Here is a 17306-nt window from a genome sequence, read left to right as displayed (position 1 = left end):
GAGCAGGGCTGGCACCATCCGCCCTGGCTGGATCCTCATCCTAGCCCGGCAGGACGTGCAGGGCTAGGGAAGCACACAGGAGGCCTGGTGCGTGGGGCTGGCACGGTCTTCACCAGACGGCTAGCACGCACCTCAGGACGAGTATGGAGAGCTGACCCAGGTGACATCAAATCCCTGACATGCTCCATCGGGCGGATGTCGTACCTCAGGCACCAACACAGCACCTCCCTCATAACTCTCTCCTCCAATCTCCCCATTAACTCCTTCACTGTCTCTGCTTCGCTCACCTCCAATTCCGCCCTGACCGGCTCTGGTTCCATCCTTGGCTCCTTACGGTAAGCAGGGGGAGTTGGCTCAGGTCTGACTCTGCCACACTCTCCCTGTGCCACCCCCCCCAATACATTTTTGGGGCTGCCTCTCGGGCTTCCAGCCGCGCTGCCTCATACCGGCGACTCTCTGCTTTTGCTGCCTCCAGCTCTGCTTTGGGACGGCGATATTCCCCTGGCTATGCTCAGGGTCCTTTGCCGTCCAGACTCTCCTCCCAAGTCCAGAAGTCCTGCGATTGCTGCTGCTGTCCGTTACCACGCTGCTTGGTCCATTGTTGGTGGGTTATTCTGTCACGATCGTCGTATGGAGTAGACCAAAGCGCAGCGTGGTGTGAATGCCTATTTTAATGATTAAACGGAAAACACGAAGTACACCAAACAAACAAAAAAACTAACAAGACGAACGTGACTGCTAACGAAACACTGTGCTAACGTGCAACATGACATAGACAATAACCCACGAACCACAATACAAAATAGGCTACCTAAATATGGTTCCCAATCAGAGACAACGACAAACTACAATACAAAACAGGCTACCTAAATATGGTTCCCAATTACTGATTGAGAACCATATCAGGCCAAAACACATAGAAACAGACTAACTAGACATGCAACATAGAATGCCCACTCATACCACACCCTGACCAAACAAAACAGAGAAACAAATAACTCAAATAATGGTCAGTGTGACACTTATGTTCATACGAATATTTACACATGTTAAGTTTGCTGAAAATAAACACAGTTGACAGTGCGAGGACATCTCTGTTTTTGCTGAGTTTATAAAGTGCATTCGGAAAGTACTCAGACCCCTTGACTTTTTCCACATTTTGTTACATTACATCCTTTTTCTAAAATGGATTTTAAAAAATCCTGCATCAATCTAGACACACTATCCCATACTGGCAAAGCAAAAACAGGTTTTTAGCTATTTTATTTTGCTTTTTTTTATTTTATAAAATGCCCCGGAAGTATCACATAAGTATTCAGACCCTTTACTCATTCCTTTGTTGAACCACCTTGGGCAGAGATTACTGCCTTGAGTCTTCTTGGGTATGACACTACAAGCCTGTATTTGGGGAGTTACTCCGAATCTTCTTGTGTGTGTGTGTGCGTGACTGTTCATGCAAGTGTGTGTATCTCCTCAGATCTCTGTGCAGTACCACCAGGCAGATGCCTGACCCTGCTGTTTGCTCGGTTGCCTCTGTGAAAGCCCTCATTATCACCCTGTGCAGAGAGAGATGGCTTACAGAGCTGTCACAATACAGCAGTGTGGCGCTCACTGACAGACAGCTCCAGACCAGAGGCACCCATCTCCTGTCACCTGACTAAGAAAGAGCTTAGATTTATTTAACAAGAAACAGAATAACTGAAACACAAACGAGTGGAATCTTTTCTGTTTATCTTGATTGATCAAATCAAATGTTATTTGTCACATACACATGGTTAACAGATGTTAATGCGAGTGTAGTGAAATGCTTGTGTTTCTAGTTCCGACAATGCTTTAATAACCAACAAGTAATCTAACCTAACAATTCCACAACTACTACCTTACACACAAGTGTAAAGGGATAAAGAATATGTACATAAAGATGCAGTGGGGCAAAAAAATATTTAGTCAGCCACCAATTGTGCAAGTTCTCCCACTTAAAAAGATGAGAGGCCTGTAATTTTCATCATAGGTACACTTCAACGATGACAGACAATGAGGGGGGAAAAATCCAGAAAATCACATTGTAGGATTTTTAATGAATTTATTTGCAAATTATGGTGGAAAATAAATATTTGGTCACCTAAAAACAAGCAAGATTTCTGGCTCTCACAGACCTGTAACTTCTTCTTTAAGAGGCTCCTCTGTCCTCCACTCGTTACCTGTATTAATGGCACCTGTTTGAACTTGTTATCAGTATAAAAGACACACCTGTCCACAACCTCAAACAGTCACAATCCAAACTCCACTATGGCCAAGACCAAAGATCTGTCAAAGGACACCAGAAACAAAATTGTAGACCTGCACCAGGCTGGGAAGACTGAATCTGCAATAGGTAAGCAGCTTGGTTTGAAGAAATCAACTGTGGGAGCAATTATTAGGAAATGGAAGACATACAAGACCACTGATAATCTCCCTCGATCTGGGGCTCCACGCAAGATCTCACCACGTGGAGTCAAAATGATCACAAGAACGGTGAGCAAAAATCCCAGAACCACACGGAGGGAGCTAGTGAATGACCTGCAGAGAGCTGGGACCAAAGTAACAAAGCCTACCATCAGTAACACACTACGCCGCCAGGGACTCAAATCCTGCAGTGCCAGACGTGTCCCCCTGCTTAAGCCAGTACATGTCCAGGCCCGTCTGAAGTTTGCTAGAGAGCATTTGGATGATCCAGAAGAAGATTGGGAGTATGTCATCTGGTCAGATGAAACCAAAATGTAACTTTTTTGGTAAACTCAACTCGTCGTGTTTGGAGGACAAAGAATGCTGAGTTGCATCCAAAGAACACCATACCTACTGTGAAGCATGGGGGTGGAAACATCATGCTTTGGGGCTGTTTTTTTTTAATGGACCAGAACAACTGATCCGTGTAAAGGAAAGAATGAATGGGGCCATGTATTGTGAGATTTTGAGTGAAAACCTCCTTCCATCAGCAAGGGCATTGAAGATGAAACGTGGCTGGGTCTTTCAGCATGACAATGATCCCAAACACACCGCCCGGGCAACGAAGGAGTGGCTTCTGAAGAAGCATTTCAAGGTCCTGGAGTAGCCTAGCCAGTCTCCAGATCTCAACCCCATAGAAAATCTTTGGAGGGAGTTCAAAGTCTGTGTTGCCCAGCAACAGCCCCAAAACATCACTGCTGAAGAGGAGATCTGCATGGAGGAATGGGCCAAAATACCAGCCACAGTGTGTGAAAACCATGTGAAGACTTACAGAAAACGTTTGACCTCTGTCATTGCCAACAAAGGGTATATAAGAAAGTATTGAGAAACTTTTGATATTGACCAAATACTTATTTTCCACCATAATTTGCATATAAATTAATAAAAAATCCTACAATGTGATTTTCTGGATGTTTTTTTCTCATTTTGTCTGTCATAGTTGAAGTGTACCTATGATGAAAATTACAGGCCTAATCTTTTTAAGTGGGAAAACGTGCACAATTGGTGGCTGACTAAATACTTTTTTGCCCCACTCTATATGAATGAGTGATGATATAGAACGGCATAGGCGAGATGCAGTAGATGATATCGAGTACAGTATATACATATGAGAAGAGTAATGTAGGGTATGTAAACAAAGTGGCATAGTTTAAAGTGGCTAGTGATACATGTATTACATAAAGATGCAGTAGATGATATAGAGTACAGTATATACATATGAGATGAGTAATGTAGGATATGTACATTATATTAAGTGGCATTGTTTTAAAGTGGCTAGTGATACATTTTTTACATAAATGTCCATTATTAAAGTGGCTGGAGTTGAGTCAGTATGTTGGCACAGCCACTCAATGTTAGTGGTGGCTGTTTAACAGTCTGATGGCCTTGAGATAGAAGCTGTTTTTCATTCTCTCGGTCCCTGCTTTGATGCACCTGTACTGACCTCGCCTTCTGGATGATAGCGGGGTGAACAGGTAGTGGCTCGGGTGGTTGTTGTCCTTTGATCTTTATGGCCTTCCTGTGACATCGGGTGTTGTAGGTGTCCTGGAGGGTAGGTACTTTGCCCCCGGTGATGCATTGTGCAGACCTCACTACCCTCTGGAGAGCCTTACGGTTGTGGGTGGAGCAATTGCCGTACCAGGCAGTGATACAGCCCGACAGGTGGCTCTCGATTGTGCATCTGTAGAAGTTTGAGTGCTTTTGGTGACAAGCCGAATTTCTTCAGCCTCCTGACGTTGAAGAGACGCTGCTGTTCCTTCTTCACAACGCTGTCTGTGTGGGGGGAACAATTCAGTATTTCCGTGATGTGTACGCCGAGGAACTTAACTTAAAACTACCCTCTCCACTACTGTCCCATCGATGTGGATAGAGGGTACTCCCTCTGCTGTTTCCTGAAGTCCACAATCGTCTCCTTTGTTTTGTTGACGTTGAGTGAGGTTATTTTCCTGACACCACACTCCAAGGGCCCTCACCTCCTCCCTGTAGGTCGTCTCGCCATTGTTGGTAATCAAGTCTATCACTGTAGTGTCATCCGCAAACTTCATTATTGAGTTGTAGGCGTGCATGGTCACGCAGTCGTGGGTGAACAGGGAGTACAGGAGAGGGCTCAGAACGCACCCTTGTGGGGCCCCAGTGTTGAGGATCAGCGGGGTGGAGATGTTGTTACCTACCCTCACCACCTGGGGGCGGCCCGTCAGGAAGTCCAGTACCCAGTTGCACAGGGCAGGGTCGAGACCCAGGGAGGGTACTATGGTGTTAAATGCTGAGCTGGGCAATTTATGCTAGACTAAAAGGACTGCCAGTGTAAAGATTGTAATTGTGCTTGCTTAGCGAGTACCGCTTCCTTCTAATTCGGCTCACCCTCAGGCTCACGCTGAGGCTCAAACCCAGGAATTCTGCTTTCTAGCACGTGACCTCCCTCCTGAAGCTTCTTACCAGTCACGCAACGTGAAAAGCTAGCTATTCAGCGGTGCAAGTTGGAACACTTAATGAAATCATCCAGTGTTACCGAAGTAAATTGACTAGCAGTGAATTTACTCTGCACAGTGATTTTTTTCACCCATTAGATGCAGAAAGAGAGGGGGGCAGGATTATGGTTACCAGCTCCCTCAGTGTCAGTCTGACTGCCTGACCAGCATATGAAGGTCATTGTGGGTGTGCAGCCACTGCACTTGAGGAACAACTCTGCAGGGGACCTTAATACTCTGCTGGGAAGTATTCAGGCAAAGGGATATTGGATAGATGGCATTTTTTTAAATCAATTAACACATTTCTTCAGGTTTTTTCTGCAGCAAAAAAGGCCCACTTAGCCTTAACCACACATTCCAGACCCCCTGCTAACCGTTTTAACTCCTTTTATTGGGAGATTGAAAGTCAATGTTAGGACAGGTTAGCATACAATGCCTTAACGTTGGACAGCATTACAATTTTGAGGATTTTGATTGCAATCTGAGATTAGGTTTAGTAAAATTCTGCTTAGTCGGTTATATTAAAGTAATATTTTTTGACAATATCATTTTTTTGAATGCACTAACCTCGTAGCTGAGAGGTTCATCTTGCTAGTGGTTAGATGGCAGTTATTTTTTACATTGTATGGCTCCTGTATTGGAGTAAGGTGAGAACTCAATGTTGTCTCAATGGTACATGTATACACTCACTCATAAATTCCACCCTCATGATTTTTTTTGGGGGGGGGGGGTTGCATTTTTTTTTCTCCCTGGAAATGAATGTAAAGCACCTCAGTCATTGGTCTTTAAAACGTTATTGCCTTAGGGTTCCCTTTTGCAACTTGTCAAACAGGACTTGGATGTTATTTGGGGCACCATGGTCCAGAAAGCAGTAAACATTCTTCCCACCCCACTAGTTTTCAATTCTATAGGTACAGACTCTTACAATAATATGATCTTGTTTATATAAAAAATCATTATCTAAACATAACTATATACACAGTTGAAGTCGGAAGTTTACATACACTTAGGTTGGAGTCATTAAAACTAGTTTTTCAACCACTCATCAAATTTCTTGTTAAACTATAGTTTTGGCAAGTCTGTTAGGACATCTACTTTGTGCATGACACAAGTCATTTATAAATGTAATTGTTTACAGACAGGTTATTTCACATAATTCACTGTATCGCAATTCCAGTGGGTCAGAAGTTAACATACACTAAGTTGACGGTGCCTTTAAATAGCTAGGAAAAATCCTGAAAATGTCATGGCTTTAGAAGCTTATAATAGGTTACCTGACATCATTTGGGTCAATTGGAGGTGTACCTGTGGATATATTTCAAGGCCAACCTTCAAACTCAGTGCCTCTTTGCTTGACATCATGGGAAAATCAAAAGAAATCAGGCAAATCTGTAGACCTCCACAAGTCCGGATCATCCTTGGGAGCAATTTACAAACGCCTGAAAGTACCACGTTCATCTGTACAAAGAATAGTACGCAAGTATGAACACCATGGGACCATGCAGCCGCTTAGGAAGGGGATGCATTCTGTCTCCAAGAGCTGAACGTACTTTGGTGCGAAAAGTGAAAATCAATCTCAGAATAACAGCAAAGGACCTTGTGAAGATGCTGCAGGAAACAGGTAAAACGGTAAAACGAGTCCTATTTTGACATAACCTGAAAGGCCGCTCAGCAAGGAAAAAGCCACTGCTCCAAAACCGCCATAGAAAAGCCAGACTATGGTTTGCAACTGCACATGTTGACGAAGATCGTACTTTTTGGAGAAATGTCCTCTGATCTGATGAAACAAAAATAGAACCGTTTGGCCATAATGACCATCGTTATGTTTGGAGGAAAAAGGGGGATGCTTGCAAGCTGAAGAACACCATCCCAACCGTGAAGCACGGGGGTGGCAGCATCATGCTGTGGGGGGGGTGCTTTGCTGCAGGAGGGCCTGTGGTACTTCAAAAAATAGATGGCATCATGAGGCAGGAACATTATGTGGATATATTGAAGCAACATCTCTAGACATCAGTCAGAATGTTAAAGCTTGGTCCCAAATGGGTCTTCCAAATGGACAATGACCCCAAACATACTTCCAAGTTGTGTCAAAGTGGCTTAAGGACAACAAAGTCAAGGTATTGGAGTGGCATTCACAATGCCCTGACCTCAATCCCATAGAAAATTTGTGGGCAGAACTGAAAAATTGTGTGCGAGCAGGGAGGCCTACAAACCTGACTCAGTTACACCAGCTCTGTCAGAAGGAATGGGCCAAAATTCACCCAACTTATTGTGGGAAGCTTGTGGAAGGCTACCCAAAACGTTTGACACAAGTTGAACAATTTAAAGGAAATGCTACCAAATACTAATTGAGTTTATGTAAACTTCTGACCCACTGGGAATGTGATGAAAGAAATAAAAGCTTAAATAAATCATTCTCTCTACTATTATTCTGACATTTCCCATTCTTAAAATAAATTGGTTATCCTAACTGACCTAAGACAGGGAATTTTTACTAGGATTAAATGTCAGGAATTGTGAAAAACTGAGTTTACATACAACTTAGCCAAATACATTTAACAGCTTCTAACCCCAAGCCATAAACCTGCTGAACAATTAATCAAATGGCCACCCGGACTATTTACATTGATTTCCCCCCCCCCCCCCCTTTGTTTTTACACTACTGCTACTCCCTGTTTTTATTATCTATGCATAGTCACTTTACAAATTACCTCAACTTACCGGTACCCCCTGTATATAGCCTCATTATTGCTTTGTAATTGTATTTTTTCTCAACTAGTTTATTTAGGAAATATTTTAATAACTATTTCTTGAGCTGCGTTATTTGTTAAGGGCTTGTAAGTAAGCGTTTCACAGTAAATTCTACACCTGTTTTATTCGGCGCATGTGACAAACAATATTTGAATAGGTCAGTAGCCTATAAAGTAATATAAGAATAATGCAATTGCTGAATTTTTTAAGATATTCTTAACTAAGTGTTTTGATAATAACTTTCAAATTTTGTAACAGGTCCATGTAGAATAAACAACCCTTATCATAATACCATAGAAGTAGTTCTGCTAATATAACAGTGTGCACCTTTCACTTTTCATTGTCATTCTCAGCCAATACACATACTGTGTCTATCAACATTTTGTCTGGTGGTAATGGGACTACCTTGACAAACATGTCAGTGGTCATCCTGTGTGGTGTCCCGTATATAACAGGAGTTCTCTGATTCTGCTGTAGAATATACAGGGTTATTCCCTCCCCATATGTACTGATATCATTCAATAAAATAAAAAAAGACAGTACAAGTAAAAGTTTTGTCTAGTAAAAATGTAATGCTGAGTGCCAGGTCTCTCTCCAAGCCAGTCTGGACTTCATCACATCTTGCAAATCTCCATGTGCTGGCTCCATACATGTTTCTGTGAACACATACACATAGTCACTGTTCTATTACCAATGGCAGTTAGGAGAGGTAATATCTCATGCAAACGGGTATTATGTTGAAGTTTGAACAGATCAGATAACATCTACCCAATTATGGTCACCCCATCAAACAACCGAGGCTGGTGTCTCGCAAAAACATCTACAATCCTCTCAATCTGTAGAAATAGCTAGTTAAGGCCGAGTTCATCAGTGACACATGGAATGAAAAGGGTGTTACAAATACTGGACTTTTTTTTCTGTGCTGTATTATTAGTAATCGACTTCAGTCCCACATTGTGGATGTGTTGAGTGCCACGTCTCTCTCCATTCAGAGATGTCAGTATCATGTCTGTCTGTTGGTCATGACTCCATCACATCATCATGCAAGTGCTGACTCCATAGACTCATCTGTGAACACATACAGTCACTCTCTTCTATTACCAGTGATGTCTGACAAACGAACATATACTATGGGGTGGCAGGGTAGCCTAGTGGTTAGAGCATTGGACTAGTAACCGAAAGGTTGCAAGTTCAAATCCCTGAGCTGACAAGGTACAAAATCGTCGTTCTGCCCTTGAACAGGCAGTTAACCCACTGTTCCTAGGCCGTCATTGAAAATAAGAATTTGTTCTTAACTGACTTGCCTAGTAAAATAAAGGTAAAAAAAAAAAATGTTGATGTTTGAACAGGTCAGACTAAACCTACCTAATTCTAGTCTCCCCATCGACAAGCAGTCGAGGTGGGGCTAGAGGTAAGGTATTTGCCAGCGCCCCATTGATGGGCATGGCTTCGTAGATCAGCTCCTGGCCCCTCCATCAAATATACTGGTAGGTCACACACACAAACAGACAGAGACCACAGATTACATGATCAATGGTGGTTATGATTAGCATGGTGAAACTAACCTGATCACTACATTCACCTTTCTATTTCACTTAAGATATCATGATATGTGAAATAGAATGGTAAATGAAGAGGTCAGGCCGGTTCCACCAGGCTAGGTTATGAAGGTGAATTGGAACAACTTGAAACTGTTTTAACTTTTGACCAGGTCAAATGTTACCAACCTGATTTCAAGTGTCCTCCCTGTTCCATTTATAGGATTGCTCAAAGCAAGGGCATGTCTGCGTGATGCTGAGGGTCCCCTTGCTGGTCTACTCTGTTTCATGATCGGCTGTAAACTGGACATCTCTTGAACAACTGCAGCAGGAAATCTTCATAATCAATGTACTTCCTCATCTTATGAGTTGGTGCTGACTGGGGGTGCCTGTGACAGGTGATACAATAGATAGCCAAGGGGTAAATTGCACATATAAAGAAAGAACAAAGCTTTTTGATAATGCACTTCCCAACCAAAATGACTCTACTACTTGTATCAGCTTGACTGGGTAATTAATTAAATTGCTAGTTTATCAAACTGGGTATTTTTTTTATACACTTTCACGTAGCACACATTACCGTTGTTGATGAAGCCACCTGTGTCATCAGGGTAGTAACTCGGGACAAGCTAATTTGATGCTCTACAGATGTAGACTGACTGTAGCCTCAGATTGGAGTAGAGTCAGGCCGGTGACGCTGTTATGCTCCTATTTCACTGTATTATTCAGCCACAGACATGAGTTATCTACCACCATAGGTGCATCCAATTATTTAGTTTTGCCCTTGACAATACAGAATACACTTGTACGAGCTACGAACTAACTTGTAAAATCCGACATGTATGAAAACGTTAGCTAGCTATCTATCTAGCCTGCCTCGCTAGCATTATCAAATGATAACGTTACATAACCAGCAATATATAGACAATACACAAACTTGTATGAGCTATGACCTAACAATGTTGTAATGAGGTAGCTAGCTATCCTGCCTCGCTAGCTAACGTTAACTAGCCTGCCTTGCTTTATCAAAAGATAGATAACCAAACACAACCAGCAATCGCGTTATCAAACACATTCAACCTGATTTCAGTTGCTTCTTCATTAATGAGACAAAGGCATGCTGTGTTCAATAAGGAAGGGGGAATTCCATTGTCTGAGAAAATTGATCAGCTGTGGCTTGGGAAATGTACTAGAAAGATAAGCATGGAGAAAATACCCATTTACCTCCTGTGACTTTGCCATTGTCCCTTGTTAGGAATTTGATGTATAATGACTAAACAATATCTACATTTAAATAGAACTATAATTAATTGAACTCTACCCTGTTTTACAATATCTGATTAATAATGTGAATTCATAAGGAAGGGATTGTGTAGCATGAAACAGGGGGTAATTAAACATAATAAATACCATTCCAGCTAGGTTGGGGGAGGAATGGATTGTGGTTTTAAGTACATTTACATTTACATTTAAGTCATTTAGCAGACGCTCTTATCCAGAGCGACTTACAAATTAAGCAGAAAGGATTGTTAACCTATGGTTGAACCAAATCAACGTAGCTCTAGGATGTTTAGATAAGGCAGTGAGTTTCCTAGGTTTTCCATTATCTGGTGCTGTCTTCTGAATAGTGATAGATGAAGGTGAGATTTCAGCAGTTAATCTTGCTAAGTGTGTGTCTGGAGTGAGCGAGCTCGGGGGTTGGAATAAACTTTTGAACCTGCTTTGTCCTGGTCGATAGGAGAAAGGACATTTTATAACCTATGACGTCATATTTTGTATATAAACTGTTGTTCGTGGTTTCATGGCAGCGAGCTCCGAGAATAAATACTATTATCTAATTTTGATAAGATTGGTCTCTGTCTATTTTATGCAAATAGGAATCTTACAAATTCTTATAAAATAGACTGAGTGATTTAATTAATGCACACATATAGGAATTATGAAATTCCGATGACAGCCGTCTAAATCTGTGGAGCAAATGGGTGACTAAACTCAACATGAACTTAGAACTAGATGCTTTGTTAGAACTACAGTTAGAACTAGATGCTTTGTGTCAGCTGTAGGACAAAAAAAATACAAGTTCATTTATTTTTTATTAAAGAACGCATTTATCCAATCCAAATAGGTACCATGTGCCAGACCAGTTTGTCAGTGACTGTCATATTTTATCATGCCTTTACTGGGTATACATAGGGTCCTAATTATTTTAGAAATTTCAGATGAGGAAAGACTAGACCTTGATGTACAATGCCTTCAGAAAGTATTCAGACAAACAAAGCGGTGTAATGGGTTCGCACTCAAAAATATATTGCATAAAGCTTACTTCATTATCCAATGCGTACACAGACGTTTTGGCTTTTACAGCCACATTCAGTGTGTACAATTTTCTTTAATTCAAAGCAGCATTTGTAAAGAACAATAGATGAGCAGCAGATGGTTCTAATCAGGGTTGCCACTCATCTGCCAATCAGGGACCCGGCCCCTCTGGTTTACCTGTATGCAAATTAGTCACAAAAAGATACAGAATTATAGGGTATGGGAGCAGGCACGAAAGGGCAACTCGCAAATCAATTGCCCAGGGGTGTCCGCTCACCTAAATACATCACATCAATTCATGAGAGAGCCCACCACAAAGGACATCAGAAAAAGACGTTCATAAATATGTGGGGCTAACTCATAAACAATGTGCAAAATCTGATATGGAAAGTGTTCTTGTATAACAGTATAAATGTGGCTTAACCTCTCTAGGGTAGGGGGCAGCATTCAGAATTTTGGATGAAAAGCATGCCCAAATTTAACGGCCTGCTACTCGGGCCCAGAAGATATGATATGCATATAACTGGTAGATTTGGATAGAGAACACTCTAAAGTATCCAAAACTGTTAAAATAGTGTCTGTGAGTATAACACTAACTGATTTAGCAGGTAAGAACCTGAGAAAAATCCATTCGGGAAGTAGTTTTTTATTTTTTTATTTTTTTCTATTCAATGCCATTACAGTATCCATTGACTTAGGACTCTATTTGCGGTTCCTATGCCTTCCACTAGATGTCACCAGTTTTTAGAAATTGTTTCAGCCTTGTATTCTTATAAATGAGGGAGTAAGACCAGTCTGAATGAGTGGACCCTAACGTGACGCAGAGTTTTTTTCAGGCGCATGTGCATTTCTTGTTTACCTTTTATATTGACAACGTTATTGTCCGGTTGAAATATTATAGATAATTTAGGTTAAAAAAACAACCTGAGGATTGAATATAAACATCGTTTGACATGTTTCTGTTAACTTTACGGATACAATTTGGATGTTTTGACTGCGTTTGAGCCTGTGGATTACTGAAGAAAACGCGCTAACAAAACTGAGGTTTTTGGATATAGAGACTTCATCGAACAAAAGGAACATTTATTGAGTAAATTAATGTCTTCTGATTTCCACCATATGAAGATCATCAAAGGTAAGGGATTAATTTGATCTCTATTTCTGAGTTTTGTAACGCTTCTGCTTGGCTGGTTACTTGTTTGTAATCATTTGTCAACTGGGCTATTTTTTTTTTTTTTTTTTTTTTTTTTAACCTTTATTCAGTTAAGAACAAATTCTTATTTTCAATGACGGCCTAGGAACAGTGGGTTAACTGCCTGTACAGGGGCAGAACGACAGATTTGTACCTTGTCAGTTCGGGGGTTTGAACTTGCAACCTTCCGGTTACTAGTCCAACGCTCTAACCACTAGGCTACGCTGCCGCCCCTATGTTCTGGGCTAGGTATGCTTTCGCCGAAAAGCATTTTATAAATATGATACTGTGGTTGGTTTAACAAGAAGTTAATCTTTAAACCTATGTAAAATATGTTTTGTTTTCTGAATTTTTATAATGAGCATTTATGTAATTGAATTGGGCGCTCTGCAACCTCACTGGATGTTGGCCAGATGGGACGCTAGCGTCCCACATACCCTAGAGAGGTTAAAGGAAGAATGCGAAATCTTGTTCTTCATTTAAAAGTGTGGAGATACAGAATTTAAGTTATATATCCACATCGCTTCTCTTTGGAGTAATTTGTTGTCATAGTCTGTGACACAGTCCCCTCTAGGTGGTGGATGAACCTTTTAGATCCCGACGCAACACAATTCATTAATAGAAAGATTTTTATTTTCTATAAAGTGTCTCGCAACTGGCGAGGTTATATCTTGATGTCTAATAGTGGATATACGTTCTCCACCACGTCCTTTCAAGGCATGGGATATACATCTTATATTAGAACACTAATATATAAATAAATAACTCCTTTTAGTAGTGCAATTTATATATTTACCTCATAGGTCCTAGAAGTCTGAAGGCATGCAAAGTTGGAACATTTCCTTATGGTGCCATGAGGTACAAGATCTACAGTGGAAGCATCCTTTTATGAATGCCTCTTCTCTCTCCACATCTGATTTAAATAATATGTTTGATAGATTTCTTGATCGTTTATAGGTGGATTCTGGAAAACAGATTTTAAACACAAGGCCGAATATACAGTTGTGTTACTTAGCCTACAGAACGTACAGTTTTGACTTAAATCGTCTTGAAAATCTATGGCAAGATTTGACAATGGCTGTCTAGCAATGATCAACAACCAACTTGACAGAGCTTGAAGAATTTTTGAAAAGAATTTGAAAATATTGTACAATCCAAGTCTACAAAGCTCTTAGACTTACTCAGAAAGACTCAGTTGTAATTGCTGCCAAAGGTGATTTTTAACACATATTGACTCACTGTGAATACTTATGTAAATGAGATCTTACTGGTATTTCATTTTCAATACATTTATACAAATGTCTAAAAACATGTTCACTTTGTCATTATGGGGTATTGTGTGTAGATGGGTGAGAACAAATATTTAATCAATTTTCGATTCAGGCTGTAGCACAACAAAATGTAGAATAAGTCAAGGGGTTTGAATACTTTCTGAAGGCACTTTAAATTCAAATTCAGATTTGCCTGAAGGTGTTGAGATGCATTCTGGGTAATGTCGACACATGAAAAGGCCTGCATTGTTCCCTTCATAGATCATACCAGAGTCTGTTTGGCTTCATTAGCCTATTTGTTCAAATAGCCTCCTAATGAAATATAATTAATCCATCAGAATGTCATTCCATTTCTCCTTGGCATCACACAGCTCCTGATTCCCTGAACAAACAGCATGCAGTTCTAACTGGAATTGTCCCACACAGAGGAAAAATCCTGCTGGTTTTTCTGGGAAAACACTGTCTGATATTCTAATTAGCTGCAGGCCCAGATGACACGTCTCAAATAAGCAATAGCAGGTTATTTTTGAAGAAGCCATTGTAGGAGGGGGGGGGGACACAGTCCTTGCCATGAATTCAACTAAGCCTGTGACACTCATTAAATCACCCCTGTAGTAGACAATAACCAAGTAATGATTCAGATGAAAAGGATTAGAGCTAGTCCTAATTACTTGGATGAATTGCTATCATGGTATTGTTTTCTTTGGACACAGATTCCAGGGTTATACTCCTACAAGGATTCTGAGCCTGGCTGCAGTGCTGTGGATGAGGAGAACAGTGAGCCCAAGATCTCTGATGAGGCCCGGCTCCTCAAGCAAAGGGTCCTGCTGCAGATCCTCCAACAGCAGAGGATGATACTGGGCCAGTCCTACACCCCTATCGTCACCCAGCGCATCCCACGGAGAGGAGAGATCGCTATGAGGTCCCGAAACTCCTCGTATACACACAATGTGCATTCCCGCAGCTACAGCCCCACTGCTAAATACGTTGTCACTGTGGAGCCCATTCAGAAGGATACAACTGAAATGGATGACTAACAGTGTCAACTAGAAGCAATTTAATATAAGCTTAATATAAGCAACAATGCTGTGATTCAACTATTGCAACAGTATTTGTAGAGCTTTATGCAGTAACAGCAAGTGCAATCATGTATGTCGAAGGTCTACGAATGTAATACTTGTGTGTTTCTTTGTGATATGGCCAAAGCTTTGCTTGAAAGAAGGCCTCCTATTCTGTTGACAAATGCATAGCTAATAGACAAAGCAATGTCTGAAACAATGATTTATATACGCAGTAGATTGCTATTAGGAGGGGGAGTGTTGAAGCCACCGCACCTCCTTCTTGGCAAAGATATTTTGGAAGTTATAGAAATGTATTTGTTAATGTCGACATAAATGTCTGCCATGTTTAGTCTATTTCAGACAGCTTAGAGCATACTTTAAAATTATGACAGCTAAACATTAAAATGGCAAAACATTTTCCATAAATTATAATTTTGAGATTACGAATTTTATTGTCCCCACTACAACAGAAAATACTTAAATACATGTAATTCTGTACTTTAAACATTTAATTGAAGTAATGTAGAATTCCATTAATTCCTATGGAGGACTGACGGCTTCAAAGCATCACAATGGCAAATACATAGCATCAGCAATCCAGGATTTAAATAAATCATTGGCCAGAAACAATGTGACTGTGCTCAATAGCTTTGCCTATAACATAGCTGAATCATTAAGAACAGACAGATCAATGAAGTGACGCTGATCCTGTCCACATTGAGCTCTGTCTCTCTGTCATTAGAGGGATTCATAAATTGGATTTGAGAAGAAACTCTAGGTACCATATTTCCTTCTTACTGCCTGTCATGGGAAAATGTTGAACAAAAGACTGTCTTGAAGAAATAACCCACATTCTATCACGATGAGGGACATGCATGAAGTTAAACCATTAAAAATATTCTTAAATGACACTTTCATGACTGTTTCTTAATAGCATGTGTCTGTTTGCACATCCTCACTTTGCATCAAGTCCTTACTTTAAAACATATATACAGTGTTTTCAGAAAGTATTCAGACCCATGCTTTTTTTCCACATTGCCTTTTGTTACAGCCTTCTAAAATCTATTATATACTTTTCCCCCATTCAATCTACACAAAATATTCGACAATGTCAAAGAGAAAAACAGGTTTTTAGTAATTCTTGCACATTTATGAAAAATAAAAAACAAATATGTTATTTACATAAGTATTCAGGCTCTTTGCTGTGAGACTCGAAATTGAGCTCAAAAGCATCCTGTTTCCATTGATCATCCTTGAGATGTTTCTAGAACTTGATTGGAGTCCATCTGTGGTAAATTCAATTGATTGAACATGACTTGGAAAGGCACACACCTGTCTATATAGGTTCCACAGTTGACAGTGCATGTCAGAGCAAAAACCAAGCCATGAGGTCTAAGGAATTGTCCGTAGAGCTCCGAGACAGGATTGTGTCGAGGTACAGATCTGAGGAAGGGTACCAAAAAATGTCTGCAGCATTGAAGGTCCCCAAGAACACAGTGGCCTCCATCATTCTTAAATGGAAGAAGATTAGAATCAACAAGACACTACCTAGAGCTGGCCAAACTGAGCAATCGGGGGGGGGGGGAAAGGGCCTTGGTTAGGGCAGTGACCAAGAACCAGTGGTGTAAAGTACTTAAGTACAAATACTTTAAAGTACTACTTATGTAGTTTTTGGGGGGGTATCTGTACTTCACTATTCATATTTTTCACAACTTTTACTTTAACTTCACTTCATTACTCAAGAGAATAATGTACTTCTTACTGACACCCAAAAGTACTCGTTACATTTTGACAGGAAAATGGTCTAATTCAAACACTTATCAAGATAACTTCCCTGGTCATCCCTACTGCTTTTGCGGACTTTTACTCACATAGTATTTTACAGGGTGACTCACTTTTACTTGAGTAATATCTATTACTGTATCTTTAATTTTAATCAAGTATGACAATTGAGTATTTTTACACCACTGCCAAGAACCCAATAGTTACTCTGACAGAGCTCCAGAGTTCCTCTGTGGAGATTGTTGTCTTTCTGGAAGGTTCTCCCATCTCTACAGCACCAAGAACACCATCCCAGCCGTGAAGGACGAGGGTGGCAGCATCATGCTGTGGGGGTGCTTTGCTGCAGGGGGGACTGGTGCACTTCACAAAATAGATGGCATCGTGAGGGGGAAATTTATGTGGATATATTGAAGCCATATCTCAAGACATCAGTCAGGAAGTTA

At 40.7% G+C, this 17306-nt stretch overlaps 1 protein-coding gene across 2 annotated transcripts in view; it reads left to right on the top strand.

Annotated features, from left to right (window-relative positions):
• plin1 (perilipin 1) overlaps positions 1-15992 on the top strand; it is a 30114-nt gene extending 14122 nt beyond the window's left edge. The window contains exon 9 of one of the 2 annotated variants that reach the window (XM_029634265.2): positions 14734-15992. In XM_029634265.2, the coding sequence (XP_029490125.1) occupies positions 14734-15057 (324 nt within the window). In that variant the 3' untranslated portion in view covers positions 15058-15992. Of the gene's footprint in view, positions 1-9464; positions 11062-14733 lie in introns of those variants that run through there. The other variant, XM_029634266.2, reaches the window with a different exon arrangement.
• Positions 15993-17306: the final 1314 nt, after the last annotated feature.

The sequence above is a fragment of the Oncorhynchus nerka genome, linkage group LG25, assembly GCF_034236695.1.
Source record: "Oncorhynchus nerka isolate Pitt River linkage group LG25, Oner_Uvic_2.0, whole genome shotgun sequence".
NCBI lineage: Eukaryota > Metazoa > Chordata > Actinopteri > Salmoniformes > Salmonidae > Oncorhynchus > Oncorhynchus nerka.
Note: the sequence above shows the minus strand (reverse complement) of the source record. Positions and strands in the feature narration are given on the sequence as shown.